We start from the raw sequence: 21333 nt of genomic DNA on the forward strand, positions 1-21333 counted from the left end.
TTATTTTTCTGTTTTACTAATTTCTTTTTTCACTTATCTCATGTGACCATTTTGTTTCACTTTCCTATTAGTATTACTAATTTGTATGCTTATTACAATATTATAATCATCATTTACTTACAATTTCATTTTGTTTTATTTATTTACACTATTAGAAAATTTAAAACAAACTATATAGTGTAAAAATTAACATATGCCAATCAAAATAAAAAAGTATATATTACTAGCAATTTGCATATTTAAAAGGATATTAGCAAATTACAACTTTAAATTACTTAATATTTAAAATTATATCCCAAATAAAAGTAATTAATGATTTTATTTACTTTTTTTGTGTATAGTTGATTGATTGTTACTATTTTTATTAACAATTAATTTATTCTAAACTCTAGACATACTGATTTAAGTAATGTATAAAATAGTTTATGTACAGAGATAATATATACTTTGTTACGACATAGATTTTATGGTCATTTTTTTCAATAACAAAAAGTAAATAAGTTAGAAATAAATAAAAATTAAGTTTAAGAAGATTAATATTAAAATATAGATGATGATAGCAAAGAGAAGAACGTAATTGATCATGTGAGAGAAGGGAGAAAAATTTTAAAAATATGAAGAAAATTGACAAGTAGAAAAGGTCAAAAAAAGCGAGAAAAGAAATATAATAATAATTAATATGAAAGTTGTAATTTTATCTTAAAATATAAAGAAAGGACTTTCATAATTTTATCTTAAAATATAAAGAAAGGAAGGGGGCAAAGTGCCTATTTATTAAGTTAAGGGGGTAAAGTTTTGAGAGATTTAATGCTTTTAAACCTATGTCATATACATATTTTATGTAGGTATTTTCTCTTTGTTCTACTTCAATACAACTAATTTTCCTTCTTCATTTCACTTACAATGGTTTATCCCAAATGAATCTCACCTAATAGCTCACATCTAACTTAATAATGTCCAAAATATGAACAATCTCACTTGGAAGGGCTTCAACCTTTAGCCCAATCTCCACGCTTATGGTCTCTTGGCTTAAAAATATTTTTAAGGATTCGAAAGAAAATACTTACTTCCTCGTATAAAATTCAAACAAAAGCACAGGAACAAAAGTGCAATTATCAAAAACTAAATAATCACAAATGCATAAAAAGTTAGTACAAGATTAGCAAACGAGAAAAAAAAATTCCAGAAAATTATAACTTACCCTACTCATGTCCTAAAGAATACCACCATTTAAATTTAGAAAGTGTACCACCAAACCCAACCCAAAGTAAAACACACTTGGCGGATCTCTTCACCAAAAGCCTCCATATTCCTAACGCACAATAACAACACATACTACACACACTTTTATATATACTCCACACCATTTGTCCACCAACAACAATACACCACTAAGGTCAACAGCTAGGAAACCACACTAGAGTCTAGAGCAGAAAAAAATAGAAAGGGAAAAAAAGGGAAAAAAGAAAAAGGGAGAGAGAGCGATTGATTTTTAATAATTTGCTATTTATTTTCATCCCCCATTTTGTTTTATTCTTATTTTGGTAGTCGCCAAATTTCTCCTTCTCTCCATTTATTGTTTGTGCTATAAAAGTCGTAACTGGATTTTGCTATTGATTTTGTTTCGAATAAACTTTTAAAGGAGAGAAATAAATAATGGAAATGGAGGGAGGAACTCAGCCCTCGGACACCGTGATGACGGAGGCGGGGGCGGCGCCACCACAACCGCCTCAAGCTCAACAGCAACAGCAGCATCAGGCGTACGCCGCGGCGGCGGGGGTGGAGAATGTCCCGGCGGTTCTCAGCCACGGCGGACGGTTTATTCAGTATAATATCTTCGGAAATATCTTTGAGGTCACTGCTAAATACAAGCCCCCAATTATGCCTATTGGTAAAGGCGCCTACGGCATCGTCTGGTAAATCCAATTCGCTTTTCCTTTGTGGTTTCATCGGATCATTTCATTTATTCATTTACTTATTTTTATTTATTTTATTTTTTTGGGGATTTTTTTAAGCTCGGCGTTGAATTCGGAGACCACTGAGCATGTGGCGCTGAAGAAGATTGCGAATGCTTTTGATAACAGGATCGATGCGAAGAGGACTTTGCGAGAGATCAAGCTTCTTCGCCATATGGATCATGAAAACGTCAGTGAGTCATTTCTTTTGGGTTATGAATTTCTGGAGCTTCTTTATTTTAGTAAAAAGCGCAATTTTTGAGTTAGATTCGTCAGGAGATGGAAAATTGTGTGTTTGCGAAATTACTATATTGGCATTTGAGCTGGATTAAAGTGGATTACAGGATGAAAGATTGAATTTTGGGGGTTTTTTTTTTTTTTTTTGAAGATTGGATCAGTTGATAAGAGTGATTGAGATCAGTGAATAATTTAAAACTATTGAGTAAAGTAGGTAAAATTGCAAACAGCGGAAAGACTGGAGATTGGATATGATGTGTGGGAGTGAAGTGTGAATTGTCTGGTGATGTGCATCTAGCTAGATGCTTTTTGGAGCTAGTGTTTTGCTGAGTTGGCCTCATGAGAGTGTGTGTGTGTAATTTGAAGCTTATTGTGACCTTGTTAGGGTGTGTGCATGTAATTGGGAGCTGTTTGATTTGTGAGAATGTTTTAATGTAATTGGAAGCTGAGTGTTATTTTGTGACAATGTGCGTATGTAATGTAAAGCTGGATGTGACGTCATGACTATTCATTTATGACTGCTCATTGGTATCCTTTGTTACAGTCTTTGGCAAGTGTCCTTTTTCTGCTTTGAATGTCGTAGTCAGACACGTAATGAGAAACTAAGGTATTGATAGGTATCCTGCACACTTGCAATAAGAAACCACCTTTTGTTATGTCATCTATCTTTGGTTCTATGATGGAACTCTTTATATAGTAGTGAGGAAGTTAATTGCCGGTTTCCCGTTTCAAGATTATTAGGCTACAGCAGTAGCATGGAAATAAAGTGAAACTAAGTTTGTTAAAGTTGATCTTTTTGGAAAAGATAGCATTTCTAACTCTATGGACGCATAGAAAGATCGTGGCTTTCGGGTATATGATGTTTAATTGATGTGGACTAAAGAAAATTTAGTAGGTATCTACTCTGTACACATTTACAGAGCAGGAAAATATATAAGTTTTGTGTTCCATTAGCTACACAAAGGACCCTTAGGTGACTGCATAAGATGTACCAGAGGCATTCCAATATGTCCAACTGAAGTCCTCTATTGATTTCTCGTAGACATGTCTGCGTGTATTTTTAGTTCCCTAAGTTGCTATTCCATTTGATCTCCTTTGATTGAAATCCTAAAGTGTTTAATGCAGTTTTAGTTAAAGAAACTTCGTCTTTTGGCAGTAGCCAGTTCCCATCTGCTTATGACCTTGTATTCCATTTTGTTAGCGTTATGACACAGATTGGATCTTTTCATATGCGCTTTTTGGTTACTTTTCTGGAAAAGATAGCGCAAAGGCTTTATTTTTGATGTTGTGATTCTTGCTTAATCTAAGTGCCCTGCACATCCTTTTCTTTTGATACCTGTGCTCCTTTTAACGCATAGACATGCCATTAGCTCTACTACGTATCTGCTTTTAGTAGTTCTCGACACTGGAACTGATTTCTGTTGTTTGGCTTTTGATGCACATCTTCATGCCACAGTTTCCTATTTATCTAGAGAATAAATTGTCATTTGATATATGGTTAGAGGATGTTTTCTGCACTAATTATAGTGATACTTATTTAGTTTTAAATATGTGAAGAGAAAACATGGTTACAGTATGTTTTCTGCATTAAATGCTTGTCGCGATACCTTATTTGGTTTTAAACAAGTGAAGAACAAAAATATGTTCATTGATATTTATCTCATAAAAAAAAATTGTAAAAGCTTTTGGTTGCCTATCATTTTTGTTTTTATCCTGTAGTTCAAAGTCAATAGCTATATCCAGACACCCTAAAACTTAGGTATTTGTGGCGTAGTAGTTAAGCATGTACCCTAATAACAGCAAGTCCTGATTTTTTTCTCTGTGACCATGTCATTACTCATCAAAAGTGCCTACCAGAAAGAAAATTAGAATTTTTGGGGGTGCTGTGTTCTTGTGCATCTTGTTTGTGTGGTAACCTACATTTGCTTGGTCCTGCAGGTTGTTGCAATTAGAGATATAATTCCACCACCTCAGAGGGAAGCATTTAATGATGTTTACATTGCTTATGAACTTATGGATACTGATCTCCATCAGATTATTCGTTCTAATCAGGCACTATCAGAGGAGCATTGTCAGGTTATAATTTGCTTTTACTGTAATCAGTCTTAAGGGCTAAAATGACAACCATATATATCAGTTAATATTACTTCTGGATTGGTCTGTTTTATGAGACAGCTGGAAAGATCTTAAGCTTATTGATGTCCTCTATCCTGAGTATTTTTTTCATCCCTGAACCATGCTCCCCTTTCATTTTTTCTGCTGTTAACAAGATATTGATGTAGTTCATCCTAATGGAGACAATCTTGTGATTTATAATCACACATTAGTTATCCTGGTCATCAATAGTGACTGCCTTATATGTCTGCACTTTAGCTCTAATTTGATCTGAGGCCTCCCGGCATAAATCTAAAAGCAAACCTCTTTGACATATTTATCTCTACTTTCAAGCTTTTTGATATGATTTTGTTACAATCCATTGAATTTAAGGATTGATTATTCACCAAAGCTCAATCCTGGGTGCAGTATTTCTTGTATCAGATCCTCCGCGGGTTAAAATATATCCATTCTGCAAATGTTCTTCATAGAGACTTGAAGCCTAGCAATCTCCTCTTAAATGCCAATTGTGATCTAAAAATATGCGATTTTGGATTGGCTCGTGTAACATCCGAAACGGATTTTATGACGGAATATGTTGTTACAAGATGGTATCGAGCACCAGAATTATTGTTGAATTCTTCTGATTATACAACCGCAATTGATGTATGGTCTGTGGGTTGTATATTCATGGAATTGATGGATCGGAAGCCTTTGTTTCCTGGTAGAGATCATGTGCATCAGCTACGTCTTCTTATGGAGGTATTCTTCTTTGGAGGTTGCAGTTATTCATTATCTGGTGATTTCTTTGAATACAATATTAGCAGCACGTGTTAAGTTTATTGTTCTCAATAAACAGTTCTTATACCATTGCAATGGATTACCAATAAGGCACATCCTTGATAACTTGACTTTAGATTAAGGACTTTTTCTTGGTTGATTTATTGTAACCAAGTGAGAATATTAGGTCCCCAAGTTAGGTGGGCTTATGTTCCTATGGAAATGACTTTAATCTTGTGTGCTAAGTTAATTTCTGTTCTTCTGTTCACTTCATACTCTTTTTCTTTCTTTTTCCTTTTCTGTTTTTTAAAGAGGGGTCATTCAGGGATAGTGTTTGGAGAAGGATACTGGGGAAGAGTAACCAGCAATTGTTGACTTGTAGAATTAAAGTCCAAAAGGCCCTTGTTGTTAATGGGTGCCCATTGTCTTCAATCCTGATTGGCTAAGCACGGATAAACTTGTTGTTAACAACCACTTTATAATGCTGTCGTCAATTTAGATGTAGGCATGGCGTAACTTGGTTTACAAGCTGTACATGTGATTAGGATATGCTTGCTTTCCTGATCTGATTGCCTCACATTGATAACCGGAACTATCATAATTATTGTTTAAGAAATTGTCTGGGGGCATGCTTTGGAGAATATGAATACGTGGAAAGGCAGAGCTTAATTGGGGAATGTGCTAAGAAAAAGGAGGGAGGGAGTCCGAGCAAGGAAAATGTGGAGCCTCTGGGGCCAGCTACCATAACTAAGAGCATAGACCTTTACATGTTGATGCGTCTGCATCATGAATAACGTTAGTTCAGAGGTAGATCCAGTTTTTTATTTTTGCAAGGTAAAAATGGGATGCCGTGGTGTCTATCTGCTGATCCCCTATGTGAAATTATTGTACTCAAAAGGGGTTTCTTTGGTTCCATTGGTCTTGGAGATTGCTACTGTGTGTGAATTTTGCTTATCTCCTACTTTGTACCCATTTGATACCTTAATTACTTATCTATGAGTTGCTATGGGTATCTTTGTTTACTATGAGTGCCAGCCCTATAGGTGTGAGATTTTCAATATATTTACTTCAGCAAAACTTTTAGTAGAAAATGTACACTGCATAAAGGATAAAAATAAACAAATAGCATATCTGAAATTGCCTAATTTGATGACTCAACCCTGGGTTAAAGAAGCCTTTGATAGAGGATATAGAAAAGCGTGCATCTCCTGGACAATTTAGGAAGGTGCTTCTAAAACAGATTCTCGTCCACATATCTAATTGGTGAATATGGACTAATAATATAATAAGTAAAATTTATTAAGCAGAAATGGTATATCCAATTAATTAATTGTGCTGCAAACTAATTTTTGTATACAAGCTCAGAAGAGAGTGAAAAAGAAATGAGCACTGGGCCTTAACTGCAAATTCATTGCGACAATTTCTAGGTCACAAAGAATTATCATAAACTCATTTTGATTGCAGAAAGCTGCAAGTGTTGGAAAAAACTTATTAGCTAACTCAAGTTATTTCATTTTTGGGTTGCCAAAAGTCCACTTGCCAAAAATCCACTTTAATAATACTCTCGCCTATAACAATGTATACCGTTGATAAACAGGGCTTTCAATAAGTACACTTTGTAAATGAATAAAACCATCATTACTTGTATGATTTTGTATTATACATGCCTTTAAGGCTTTTAGAGCAGTGTAGGCATCATTCACATGAAAACATCATGATGAATTTCTGCCTTTGCAGTTAATTGGCACTCCGTCAGAGGCTGATCTGGGGTTTTTGAATGAAAATGCAAAAAGATACATCAGGCAACTTCCTCTTTATCGTCGGCAGTCGTTTGGCGAGAAGTTTCCCCATGTGCACCCTGCTGCTATTGACCTTGTAGAGAAAATGCTGACATTTGATCCTAGACAGAGGATTACTGGTAAGGAGCTTATAGCCTTGACTGTCTAATGATTGCATTCATTTTTCAACCATCATGACACGTGCTATCAAGATTTTTGCATAGTAAGTTCATGTAGAAACAAGCTCAAACAAGCGGTTTTCTTCATGCTGAATTATTGGTGCTATGTTGCTTAATTGTAGACTTTCATACATTATGGATGATAATTGCCTTCTTAATCCTTTATTCCATATTAGGTGGCTTATATTTCTTTCTGACGTTTTCTTTCCTTTTTCTTTTCTTGAATTAAAAAAGGAAAAGAAAGTAACCATTTGTACATGCAACAACTCATAAATTACATTGTAGTCCATTATTCTTTGGACTTAAGATTGATTTTCATTTTGGACCTACTTCATTCTTGAGATTCTGTGCCTCAAACTTTCCAGTTGGTCTCATTGTTAAACTAAGAAAGGAAACCAAAGAACAGGAACATACACTGAGATAAGGACTGGAAAGGAATTTAGTGGACTTGTATATGTTAATACAGGAGTTTTGGGATTTTATTATTAGTAATTTTTTGTTCCCTTATTTCGTTTACTCTGGAGTTGCACCTTATATAGACCCCTTGTAGTTTAGTTAGTTGAATTGTTTTGGGGTTTGCCTTTTTGCAGTCTTAGGTTACAGTTTATGAATAACTTTGATGAAATGGAGAAATAGATATGTTCCTCTACCTAAGGGTACTACCTTTTGAAGTTGGAAAAATGATATACTCCATAGAGGTATATCTATATTCAAAGTTGGCAGCTTACAAGGATCAATGAAATGTAGATATAGAATTGAAACCTAAGCAAGAAGCAGAATGTGAAAATTTATATCACAGCTTATGATTGCGTTGTTAAATAGGTGTGGACCCACTCCACCCACTTGTAACTGATTTGGAGCTGATTGCAGTGCTTTATAGTTGTTGTAAGGGCAAGGTGTATGTTGAGCTGTCTTTGCTTTTTAAAGGAATTGGCAATTCTCATCTGTATATGTTATATAGTCTCTGAAATGTTGCTTATCTTTGCTCTTTTTTTGTTTTCTGAGCAAAGTGTGGATAGACTTGGCTTAGGATAGGTAAGCTTAAGAACTCACAGGCATCGTGTTTCTTTGAATTTCTTCCACCCCATCTAAATCCCCCTACACCATTTGATTGATGCAACACCAAATAAGCAATATTGGAGATTATGGATATCAAAATCTTATGTTTGGTCTTTGGAAATTACTACAGATGAGTAGGTAGGATGGGCAAAAATAAGAATGTTAATAAGTATAAAGCAAGACTGGAAGAGCATGATGAGGTAAAGACAGAAATTTCTGGAAGTCCACGTAGATTTGCACTTAGATTTCCTTAGGATTGTCCAACCAGGGTGAGGCTTCCTGAAGAACGCACAACAGTACACCTTGAACTCAAAAATGAAGAATTACCTTGACCCTCAAAGCCTGACTGCATAAAAATACTAATTTAGAAACTACGTCAACTGGCACAAAGAATTCATGTCTACTGCAGCTGCTGCTTTTTCCGCAACTGCTGAAATGACAAACATTCCTCAGCATTCTAATTCTGCAGAAGCACTGGGAAAACCACCAGTAGACACAACTACTTTGGACACCTTCCCTTGGACCAAAAGGTCCTTTTCCATTTTGTCTTACCTGTCCTAAGGGTTTGTGCCTTTTTTATATACCTGATAGCTGCTGCATCATATATATATTCTTAACAGCATAAAATAAGTATGTTTAATGCAGATCTTTGTCTGAGTTGTAGGTTATCCTGCATTTTGTATAAGAATCATATCACCTTACAATTATGAATTATGTTGTCGAGCAAATAATTTATGAAGATTAGTCTGGCATTCCATCCTCAATCCTATGGAGTTTTTCGACATTTGACTTTCTGATAATGTGCCTCCTCATTTGCTAGCAGTGTATGCATTTCAGTTGGTTTGCATTAATTTAGAATTAACTTGATAATATGTGTCCATCTTGTGGCTCGTACGATAGAGCCCCTTCGCCCTCACCCAAAAGATAAATGAATGAATCCTTTTTTCCATCAGAGAGAGCAAGTTTAATCGCAATTGACATTTTGCACTTATGTGCTAATTGCCATTAAATTTTTTCAACCACTTCCTTGGTATGTGTCATGTAGTGGTAATATCAACCAATTTATTATGTTGATGATATGTTATTAATCTCTGTAGAGTAATACTCAGAGTCCCTTAGCAATACCAGAATGACTAACAAAAAAAAATTTTAAAAATCCCAGAATCACTAAGATCCATCAGAAATACAATGTGTTGTATATTGGCAGCAGAAATAGAACGTGACTTGCTTTGGCTGCAGCTCTTGAGCTTTACGGAGAGTAAATGAAAGAGTTTCCTTGCAGCTAAAGCTCAACGAAAAGTCTCTAAGATTGATCAGACTCCCTTAGCAATACCAGAATCACTGAGAACCATCAGAAATACTTGAGCTTTCTAGTGACTTTTCTTTTCCGTGGAAAATTATGAAATCCAGAATCATGAAGTAAAAAGAGCTGGAAATGATGGCAAAAAAGAAGTAAAGGCTAACTTGCTTGAGGTGCAGGCTCTTCACTGCCATGGAGAATAAAATATAGAAGCTGCTTTCTTTGATGCCTGTCAGCCAATGTTCAGGTCAGGAGACAAGATATGTAATTCAGTTCCCAGATATGACAGATGCATTACTTGTTGGCATTGTTTGCAGTCTGGTTAGAAATGTAGATTCTGATTTCAGCGATAACAAACTATAGTAGATCCGAGAATGTAGGCTGGCATGGTTTTGGGGAATTGCTACTTTGAGACCTAAGATTCTCTTTGACAGAGAAGAGAGAAAAACTATGTAAATGCAAGCACATGATGATTCACTAACCTCATTTGTGTGCGTTCCAGAATAATCAGCTGCCCTTTGCCAACAATAGCAGTTAATGCTGAGTCACTTTAACTAATTTGGAGAAGAGCAGCCTGGACACTCTTGGAGGATAGAAAAATACACACATTGAGTTGTTAATATCATAGTCCTCCACTCTTTTTCCTATTCCATACTCAAGGACTACTGCCCAATATAGCTGTTTTATTTTTGACCAAAGAGTGTTGAATGACCTTTAAGCTAAAGCTATAAGAATCTACAAGATGTACTTGAGCTAACCTACTAAAATTTTGTGGAAGTTTGGTGTTTTCTCAACATCTAAAGTTGCAAGAGTCACACCAGTGAGCATACATGTAATTCACTGGCCCTTTTGAATATCATGTATGATCCATTTCATGAAGAGTCTGGCATTTTCAATACTTGATGCTGCTGACTGCTCATTCTGGCCCCACGAGAGCATTGGCATTCTGAAAAAAGTTTTAGGTGCTGTGTTTTGCCACATCACCATCACTGTAACATTCAACTTTGTATCATGTAAGGTAACGTTAAGCGGGGACCAAAGAAAAAAAATGGTGATTGGACCTATTAGAATTGAAGCTTCCTTATTTCCAAATTGGTGTGCCAAAGCAGATCCTAACAAGTAGCTAAAACTTATTCCAACAGTCCCATGGTTGAACTAACTTCAGGACCTATTTTATGACCATACTGGCCTTGCCGGGAGCTACATGTTTGATACTAATCTTATATGCATTTGTGAATAAAAATACCATGGTAACTCCTCTTCATATAGGATGGTGAAGCCTTGTGCATTATAAGTTAGGAACAAATGCGATGGCATTATTATCACCCTACATGGGGAGTTGGGGATCATGTCCTGATGTTTCCTCTGAGATAGAACATTCCTGAACCACCTATTTTAAATTTTTCCTGTTACAGTTTCTTAAATTTTAACACATTTCAACAAATCCCTTCTTTATCCACTGTGCTCTCACTATGTGTGCTCTTTGGATATGTGTTGCATTACTATTTTCTAAAGTACCAGACTTAATCTTTTCTGAAGCTAACACGCCAGCTTTACCTTCTCAATCAATAGCCAGGAAGGAACTATACTTTCCTTCTACAGGCATCACTATACTTGACCATTTTTGGCACTTTCTCCTCCCAGTCTATGTTTCTTTAAGATGTTACCTCGTGCTCCCTAATTTTGTGAAACCCCTTCAATAAAAAAACTAGTCACCTGTAGACCTAACACCTTGGCAACATGGACTCCAGTTAAGTTTAACCTCCAGAGTTGCTTTGATCTTAGTAACACTGGTTATTTTACTTCTTCTTGAATTGGGATAGATTAACTTAGAGCTGCTGGTTCTGCTGCATATTTGTTTGAAATGTAGCATAAGATGTATGTCTCCAGTTCCCTAAAAGGCCACAAGTAATGGTTCCTTGAATATGTTATATTTTCCAGGGGATTGGACGTAAATGTTTCATGTCATGTAGCATATTTGATCAAGCTAGAGTTTCTTATGTTGCTGTATATATACTTTCTGACAACTGTTTTTATAAGTCCACCACCAATACTAGGAATTTATTATAGCTGCCTGGCAACACATTTCTATTTAAAATCCAACAAGTGAAAGGTATGCCTGTTGTGGCTTTCCTTGGCAATGCCTTTTTTTATTGCTCTCATGGGGTTTATGTGTGGTTATTGAAATATCAATCTCTGTTTTGTTTTCCACCTGGGTCAAGAAGCAAATTTTGCCAATTATGAAGAAATGATGAAGAACTATTTTTAAGTAAATTATATAAATTATAGTACTAATGACCTTATAAGAAGAACTCCAAAGACAGCCATAAAAGTAGATTAAAAATTTTTTTGAACAGAGATCTGCAGTAGTTATGTGCCACTGCAACCCCAAGGTGCTATAGCAATGTGCAAATCAAATATATGTTGCGTCAAACATTGGGTTTTCCCTAAATGCTGTTTTTTGGTAATTATGTGAAATGGCAACTTAACATGATTCATGGCTTGATATTTTTGTGTCCTGTTCAACATGCTATATTGGAAACTTTTGTGTTTAATCTTGACTAATTATACAAATGCGTGCTTAGCACTTCTGCAAATCTACATTCTTCTGTCAGGCAGGTAATGAGTGCAATTGAAGAGACATGAGTTAAGATGCATTTTAACGTTGAAATGGAAGGTTTTACTCCTTTGCCTATTGTGTGAATGTTAGTAAAGATGTCCACGGCTCAAAACATGATAAAGCAACTAGAGCTTTTATTTTAGCCTGTGCTGTAAATCACTGATCCTTCGCAGAATTCAAGTTAGTATTCTGTCCCGGATAAGGTTTCTTGTGAAACATGAAATTAGCACTAAAGAACTAATTGTTGAACCCTTGCAAAAGTGTAGTTCTATCTTACCATTGTCCCACTACAATTCTTTTCTTACCTCAGTGCATGGTGACGAGACTTTTTGTTTTGACATCTCATCCTTTCTTTTCTGTCTCTGTGTTTCAGTTGAAGATGCACTGGCACACCCATATCTAACATCACTCCATGACATCAGTGATGAACCTATTTGCATGACTCCTTTTAGCTTCGATTTTGAGCAGCATGCCTTGACTGAGGAACAGATGAAGGAGTTGATTTATCGAGAGGCTCTCGCATTCAATCCAGAATATCAGCAAATGTGAGACTTGTTTGCTGTCAACTTGTTGTTGAGTTAATTAGTGTGATTTGAACGCTGTGATAATTTGTACTCTTCTTTTTCTCCTTTTTATGTATATATTATCCATCCAAAACCTGGATGGATTTGCTATTGAAGACATTGGATCGGGGGCATAGGTTGAAACCATTGTCATGTTGTTGTAAGGGTTGCTTTTCCTTCCTGTACTACTAGTTGACGTCCAATTTCTAATGTACGAAAATCTCTAATTATGACCTTTTTCACTTTCCTTTTTACTTCTGCTTATGGCTGCAAGTTCCAGTTCTGGTTAACATACAGTAGAACAGATATCAGGATGCCAAAATATAGATTGCTGATGGTCCTGAATACTCGATTGAAATGGTTAAGCTTTAAGTTTTTTCTTTGTTCTTTTTGTAGGCGAAGCAAATGCATTATTAGAGTTGCTCGAGCACTACTGATAATACATGCACAAACGGGTTTAAGGTAGGGGTGTAATCGAGCCGAGTCGAGTTCGGGTATTGCTATACTCGAGCTCGACTCGACTCGTATACACCAAAGCTCGAGCTCGACTTGAGCTCGAGCGAGCCCAAAAAATCGATACTCGAGACTCGATTCGAAAAATTTTCTTTAGGCTCGAGACTTGACTCGATACTCGAGGCTCGAAAATTTTTTTCATTTTAGGTCTTTTTACAATTATGTTATTACTTTTTTGCCATTATAGGATTTTATTATAAAGAAGGATATATTGTAAATTTCATATAACTTATATCCATAATGATCATTTTATAATTATAATACATATATATTATTTAAATTATAAATATATTATTTAAATAACTCCGGCTCGTCGAGCTACTCGACTCAACTCGAGCTGGGCTATTTCGACTTGAAACTCGACTCGATTTTCATTCGAGCTACTCGAAACTCGGCTCGAACTCGGTCAACCCGAGTTCGAGCCGAGTCGTTGACCGAGCTACTCGCGAGTAGCTCGGCTCGCGTACATCCCTAGTTTAAGGGAGGAAAATGAAATGATCAAATCATCAACAAAAATTAGAATTTAAATATTTAGCAAAGTCATTCTAATTTCATTTTTCTTCCTTTATTTTTATCCTTATTGACTGTTTCTTTGGCATCTAAATCTGTATAAGCTAAACTACTTCTCTCTTCCTTCTCTTTAGCCAAAACTTCCTCCAACTCTTTAGCCAAAAGATTTTTCTGATCTTTTTCCATGGGATGAATTCTCTCTATAGTTTCTTTTCGTTTGTGTGATTAAGTTTCTTTTTCTAGGGTTTCTTATGATGCAACTTCTATCACTAGCGCAGATTTTAATAAAATTATGATGTTTTATCACAAAAGAAAAACTGTATAAATCGGTGGTATTGATTTGCTAACCACATCCAAAATGAAATTGGTAAATTGATGAACTGTACAAATTTGGTATGTACCACTTTTAATAAATCGAATTAGAATTAGGTGTGGAATCGGTAATGGCTTCTCTCAAGTTGATGCGCATGGATTTCAAATTCATTTGTGGTGATTAACGATTATAATTTTTATGCATAATATACACCTAATTGTATTCTTATCAATTACATATTATGTATAATATTTTATAATATTTATCTATCATTTATATAATTATCATACAACCATAATATTAGATACAGAATATATATATATGTATAGACACACACATATATGAAAATTAATATATGGGTAATAACAGCAAAGAGAAAATAGTAGTCAACCACATAAGAGAAGGAAAAAAAATAAAAAAAATAAAAAATAAAAAAGGACAAGTAGAAAAAGAACCAAAAAAATTAAATAAAATAAAATAATGTTGAACATGAAAATGGCACTTTTGTCCTAAAACATGAAACAGAGGAACAAAGTGCCTATTTATTGAGTTGAGCGAGTAAAATGCAATTGAGGGTAAAATTCAAGGGAGTTTAATGTTTTTATCCCTCCAGTTTGTTAGAGTACAAACAACCATATCCCAGTTAAGAGAGTTTTGAAACACATGGATGGATGGATGGATGGATGTGCAAATATTGGATTGTACAGGGGCCTCTAGCTGAATATATTTGTTACAAGGTCATACATTGTCCAGATTGTGGTGAACATATTTGGCGAAAAAGTATCGATCAAAGTCCATTGGTACATATACCTCGTACTCATTGCAACTTCTCATCCGCTAGATCTGACAAGAAGTCATAAGATTCCAACCATTCAACCTTTGTCATTGAGTTATAAAACTAATGGCATTTTTAGAAGAAAATCCAGCAGCCACTCGTGATAACAGAGACAAACGCAAGGGAACTCAGTTGCAAAGGACAGTGATGCAAGACATAGAACTCTGCATATTCGTTGAGAACACTTTGTACCTGACGAACATATATCCAGAAAGGCATTATGTTACCACAGTGAATTGAATGGCAACTTTTGCTGCTCCCTGTAATCCATCCCAAGAGTAGAATCACGTTCAACATTTGCAGCGCAGCTACCTTAGCGTCCAAACTCAAATGAGAACAAAAGAGGCTTTAAGTTTGGAAAAGGAGAATAGTTAACCTCCTCCACTCCAAAAAGTTCTATCAGATTCTATAAGATCACAATGTAAGAAGTTTCAAATTTTAGTAGACAGTAATCCAAGAAATATAGAAGTTGTTCCCACATTCACTACATAACCTCTAGCTCAGGAAGGCATTGATCTGTAATAATGAGACAGAAGGTTATGGATACATACAGTAATAAAAAGTTGCAACCTAGATTCTGTTGACTTCGGAAGAATCCACTCAACCGCTAATCTAAGAGAAGATTAATGGTACAAGTACAATAAAATCAGCTTTTCCCAAAGAATCTAGAAAGTGGCAAAGGCCCGTCAGCTTCTCCACTATCACTGCTGGATTGCTTGGATCTTGATCGATGCTTTTTTTCTTTCTTCCTTCTCTTAGACCTCGACTTTGATCCTCTTGATTCATCATCACTACTTGAAGACTCTGAGGGCGAACTTGAAGAACTAGAATCTGAATATCTCCTCGAATGCTAAGAATATATAATCCAAATCAGGTATTTCATAACATGAAACAAAGAAGATCATAGTCGGCTTCATTCATATTTGTTAACTGTAACCACACAGGCAGATTCTGTTCAGATGATTAATTGTTTAATGGCTATAACAAAAGTCATAAGTTCTCTACGAGTACTTGTACTTCCCTGCTTGCTGAGAGAAGAATCAAAGAATACACCACGACACAAGTAATACCAAAAACACTATAGCATTTCTTCCCTGAATGATTGAAAAATGCTTGAGGTAGGGGCTGAGTTAAAATCCAATACTAAATCTTTCATTTCTTCATGCATATGGAGCATAAAATTACAACATATTGGTCAAAACTTAAGTGGAATCTACATCTTGCAATGCAAGTATGCGACATTATTGTACAGCATCAAAAGAGCAACAGAAAAACAAATGAAAACCATTTATGTGCACCCAAACAGCTTTTTCAGGTAATTTGATGAACCCTTGCACTAATCGATGCTCCTCAACTATGGAGAATCATATTAATCCACTGAACCTTAAAATGTCAAAAATAAAAGTAGAAAATTTCCAATGATGAGAACCTCAAAAAGAAGCTCCATAGACCAATTTATCTCAGGTAGCTTACAACTTATAGATTACATACACCTGCAAGGGCAGTGAAATTTGGTTAACCCATTGAAACCAGCTATCTTATTGTAGACGAAGATTGAAAACATTCTACTTAAGAGCAAAAATGTGGAAAACAGATGAACTAAGTGACTGCCAAGAAACCTTTATATTGGAACTGTAATTGCGGTTGAGCAGGTGAATAAAACTCTTTCACCGAATATGAACTCAGAGCTTTCTGAATGGTTGACTAAAGAAGTGGAAAGGATGGAAGAAGTCACCTCTACCACATCCCCATCTTGTGAAGAGCAGAAACTCGTTAAATTTCAGTCTGTTAAACTGGTAGCAAGAAATCCCCCACCCAAAAAAAAAAAACCCCCCAATTTGCACTATTTGAACCAGGGTCCAGTCAATCTTCTATTTGATTGACTGCTTATGAAAAGAAGTGACAACAGGAACTTCCATTATCTACGATTGAGCAAAAAGAATACCTTCCAAGTTCGCTACCATTTTTTCTCATGCAAAATGTTCTCATGAAGGGCATCCGTCAACAAGGAATAGATTACCTAACAGATCTTGCGTTGTGATAATTACAGAAAACTCTACATTCATTATAGATATACGCATAAGAATTTTCATTATAGATGTACGCATAAGAATCAGATTTAGTAAAACCATGAAGGAGGACAAACCTTATCACAAGTTTAGCACCATGTGGACAGGGCCAAACTCAAAATAACTGCTTATATGTTAAATGCCTCACGTGGATGTTATAAAAAAAATTTCTTAATTCCAAAAGACTGTTTTGGTACTTTACCTAGTAAATATGTATGGTTATATATGTTTCTACTTTACTCTAAGCACAATCACAAAAAAGATTTGAAAAAAGAGGAAAAAGAATAAAGAACACTTTTGAGCGCACCTTTCTCTTCTTGCTGCTGCGCTTCTTTGAATCCTTATCTTTCTTTTCTGGAAGAATAAAAGTTCACCATTCAAGAAATCTAATTATGTAACTAGTAACAAGAATATGGTCTTCCTTTCACTACATAATACATTACCTTTTCTGCGACCAGATTTCCTGCTTGAGTGGTTTTTCCCTTGAGAAAGTTTGAGAGCCCTTTCAGCATCTAGTTGAGCCCTGTACTCCCTCATCATTCTATCCTTGTCTGCTTCTAACTCCCCCTTTTTCATTTCTTCTTCCTAACAGAGTAACCCATGAGAAAGCAACAAGAGAATGCAATTCACAAAATCAATTACGAGACTCACCACATTAAACCTCATCACAACCAGAATCTTTTATCTGGTTATCTTCGGTAGACAAAGAACAACAAATGTCAAGCCAAAATATCTCATAACAGTCACAAAACTTAAGTTGAATATGCTCAAGAATGCCATTTTGCCCACCCCAATCTAATCTGCACACTGGACCATCCATAACATGACTACAAATACTGCAACTTTAATTCTTTAAGACCACCAAAACCAAAGTTAAATTTCATTATATGGAATCCTTTTCACAGAAGAAAAGGATAATAATACACCCCCAAGATCAGAGTACCTAGTGGCACAACCCAGGACACAACATAGAATTGAACATCTAGTCTCAGGTCCCTTTTTGACGGAATGTATGTGACTTGTTGTCCACAGGAAGTTAGAATTAAACTTGTAAGCCACTCAGGCACAATGAGAAAACCAGCAGTTACAATTCCTACAACTGTCCAAAATCTGAAGGGTCAATAGTCTGTGTACCTTTAGAGTTCATTTATGTTGATCCCAACACCATTACAGAAATGCAAGCATACTATCTCATACATCTCAAGAGCCCAGTATGTCTTCCCCAATCTTTAAATGCAATTTCATGCATTTTGACATTAGTAAGCTGTAAAGCCAGTTGTTTCTTTGTTCAAGATTTTCTTTTGAGAGCAATATCAGGAATCTTGAAACAAAATTAGAGGAGCAAACTATTACTATTTGTTTAAAAGCATAACATCTTTCAACAGTTATGGCACCAACAACAGTTAAAGAACAAGAATACCACACAACTTGAGTTATAATGTTTCACCAAATGTAAGGATAACAAATATATGCTTTGACAACAGCAAACAATGCAAAACGAAAATGAGTTATGAAGCAATCATGAGGTAAATCTTTCCATGTTGTATGTTGCAATAACTCAACACCTTTGAGCAGTAGTCTAATCGAGCTTTTTTGCCCTTGCAACAAATCACAACGGTCAAACTGTGGAAGTACTAAGACAAGATCAAACACAAGAACATCCAGCAGAATACCTTTTGCTTCCTTTTGAACTCTTCCCACGTAACAGTATGAGATTTATTGAGACTTGCCAAACGAGCAGCATGCCACTCTGGTGAATGAAAAGAACCATCCACCTGCGACAGTCCTCATCAGAAATGCACAGGGCAAAACCACTTTGCCAACTCAAACTAAGTAATCTAGATCCATTACAAGTAAACGAAAGGTTATGCGCTTGACAACGATCTTAATCAGACCAACCAAAGGAAGAACTGAATACAAAGACTAGTCTACTTCACTGCTAATACAAGATATGAATCGGCTTCAATAGAAACATAATACCAATATACAAACACCCAATGCTTCAAGAATTATGGCGCACTTTACTAGTAATTTCAAACACCATTAATCACATCCTCATAGATTTCATAGAATCGCATCATTTACCTAGTTTTCACTCTTTCCTGAATCAAGCAATAAAGTCTTCTTCTAGCTTATAGACTGACCAAATCTCTTTCAAACAAACCCCAATTAAATTTCAAGCCACAAACAAAAAGAAAAGCATCAAAACAAAAAAGTAACAAAGCACTTATGTCATCCATTTAATTCAAGGCCCAAAACTGCAAGTTATCCAATCATTGACAGCTAAATACTAGCAGCAAATTAAGCCTATCCAAATTCAAGCTTGATTTTAACCTTTTAGTCCAATTTTTCACATGCACCAAAACTCTCGGCCCAATTTCTTGAAATCATCCACAAATCTAAAAAAATAAATGAAAAAAATTCTGCAAACATCCCAGATAAGACCAAGAGTAAAATCCGTTATTCATAAAAGAAAAAAAAAAGAAGAAAAGCGATCGCCATGGTAGTTCATCAACCAAAAAAAAAAATCATTCACAAGGCATATATTTCATTTGCTACAACGTAAAAATGGTACAAAAAACAGAAAAGGAAAAATAGAATGGAAGGGTACGAACCATGCCGTCATTGATCTCTTCAGGAGCAGCAGAGTTGGCACCCAGCCTTGCTCTTTGCATAGCTTTGTAAGCTTGATTTTTCCCCATTTTTTGTTGAAATGTTCTCTTTAATTTCCTTTCTTTCTTTCTCCAATGAAAATAAGGAAATCAACAGAGCCCAGATGGGGAAATAAGAGGAAAATTACAGAATTTGGAAGAAAACCCAGGTATTCAAAACAGGTGATAAGTCTATATTGGAGCCATCATCATATTATAGTGAATCAGAGGCTTCTGAGATGAGCTGCAGAATTTAGAGGTTTTTTTACTGTCTGTTGTGTGAGAGAGAGAAGGAGGAGGGGATTGGACTCCGGACGACACATACGGGAAACTAAATAAATGAATAAAAAATAAATGAATAAAAATTTATTTTCTTTTTTAGCCAGGCTATAATTTTTCTACCACCTAATCAATTGTTTTTGTGGGATAATTTCAGAAAACTCCCCTGAGGATTCTGATTATTTCACTGTCCTCCCTTAAGATTTTGAAAATTTTGTCAACCTCCCCAAAGATTTATTATCTTGTAATATTTAGATCCAACCAACAATTAATAAGTTATGTTAGGAGAGCGAGATAATATGATTCTACCATCGTCCCTCATTTACTAAACTGTTTAATTAATTTAATATTAACCCAAATATTAAAGAAAATACTAGAATTTACTATTTATCGTAAGGAATTAAATCATATATGGTATCAAAAATAGTATATTATTCTATATATTTCAATTAACGTAAAATCCGAATTACTCTTTTCAGTTTCAAACTTATTGTCAAACAAGATCAATAACAAATGATTAAAAAAATGTAACCAAAATATTTTAAAGAGTGAACTTTAATACCATAAAAATCTTAGCAACTAATGTTAATATGTTGACAAGAATATTTATGATATTAAACTTTGTTCTTTATAATATTTTGGTTGCAAATTTTTTGATTTTTTGTTGTTGATCTTGTTTGAGAATGAGTATATGATTGAAAAGAATAATTTGGATCTTTATGTTAAGTGAAAAATATAAAATAACATAGGGTAAGGCTAAATCCATACCCCTCTAGTCTAAATCCACACCATTTACATCAAAATGTCTATGAAACCCATAATATTTATAATTTTTCTACCACCTAATCAATTGTTTTTGTGGGATAATTTTAGGAAACTCCCCTGAGGATTCTGATTATTTCACTGTCCTCCCTTAAGATTTTGAAAATTTTGTCAACCTCCCCAAAGATTTATTATCTTGTAATATTTAGATCCAACCAACAATTAACAAGTTATGTTAGGAGAGCGAGATAATATGATTCTACCATCGTCCCTCATTTACTAAACTGTTTAATTAATCTAATATTAACCCAAACATTAAAGAAAATACTAGAATTTACTATTTATCGTAAGGAATAAAATCATATATGGTATCAAAAATAGTATATCATTCTATATATTTCACTTAACGTAAAATCCGAATTAGTTTCAAACTTATTGTCAAACAAGATCAACAACAAATGATTAAAAAAATGTAACCAAAATATTTTAAAGAGTGAACTTTAATACCATAAAAATCTTAGCAACTAATGTTAATATGTTGACAAGAATATTTATGATATTAAACTTTGTTCTTTATAATATTTTGGTTGCAAATTTTTTGATTTTTTGTTGTTGATCTTGTTTGAGAATGAGTATATGATTGAAAAGAATAATTTGGATCTTATGTTAAGTGAAAAATATAAAATAACATACGGTAAGGCTAAATCCATACCCCTCTAGTTTAAATCCACACCATTTACATCAAAATGTCTATGAAACCCATAATATTTATCAGGATTTCATAGGAACTTCTTCACTACCAAAACTAACCTTTTGTGGTCGACAAAGATGGAGTT

General features: G+C 34.9%; 2 protein-coding genes across 2 annotated transcripts; one reads left to right on the plus strand and one right to left on the minus strand.

The window, feature by feature from the left end:
- The first annotated feature begins 1471 nt into the window (after positions 1–1471).
- On the plus strand, positions 1472–12800 carry LOC113735138 (mitogen-activated protein kinase homolog MMK1). The gene is made up of 6 exons (XM_027262100.2): positions 1472–1916; positions 2016–2145; positions 4131–4268; positions 4716–5048; positions 6804–6984; positions 12376–12800. The coding sequence occupies exons 1-6, from the start codon at positions 1657–1659 to the stop codon at positions 12549–12551; spliced, it is 1218 nt and encodes a 405-aa protein (XP_027117901.2). The 5' UTR covers positions 1472–1656; the 3' UTR covers positions 12552–12800.
- A 2358-nt stretch (positions 12801–15158) lies between these two features.
- LOC113735139 (uncharacterized) lies at positions 15159–19781 on the minus strand. Its single transcript, XM_027262101.2, has 5 exons — positions 19421–19781; positions 18479–18580; positions 17249–17390; positions 17113–17159; positions 15159–15586 (listed from the first exon to the last, which is right to left on the minus strand). Exons 1-5 carry the CDS (start codon positions 19505–19507, stop codon positions 15383–15385), a joined length of 582 nt encoding a protein of 193 aa, XP_027117902.1. The 5' UTR covers positions 19508–19781; the 3' UTR covers positions 15159–15382.
- Positions 19782–21333: the final 1552 nt, after the last annotated feature.

This window comes from Coffea arabica, chromosome 3c (genome assembly GCF_036785885.1).
Source record: "Coffea arabica cultivar ET-39 chromosome 3c, Coffea Arabica ET-39 HiFi, whole genome shotgun sequence".
NCBI classification, from domain to species: Eukaryota; Viridiplantae; Streptophyta; class Magnoliopsida; order Gentianales; family Rubiaceae; genus Coffea; species Coffea arabica.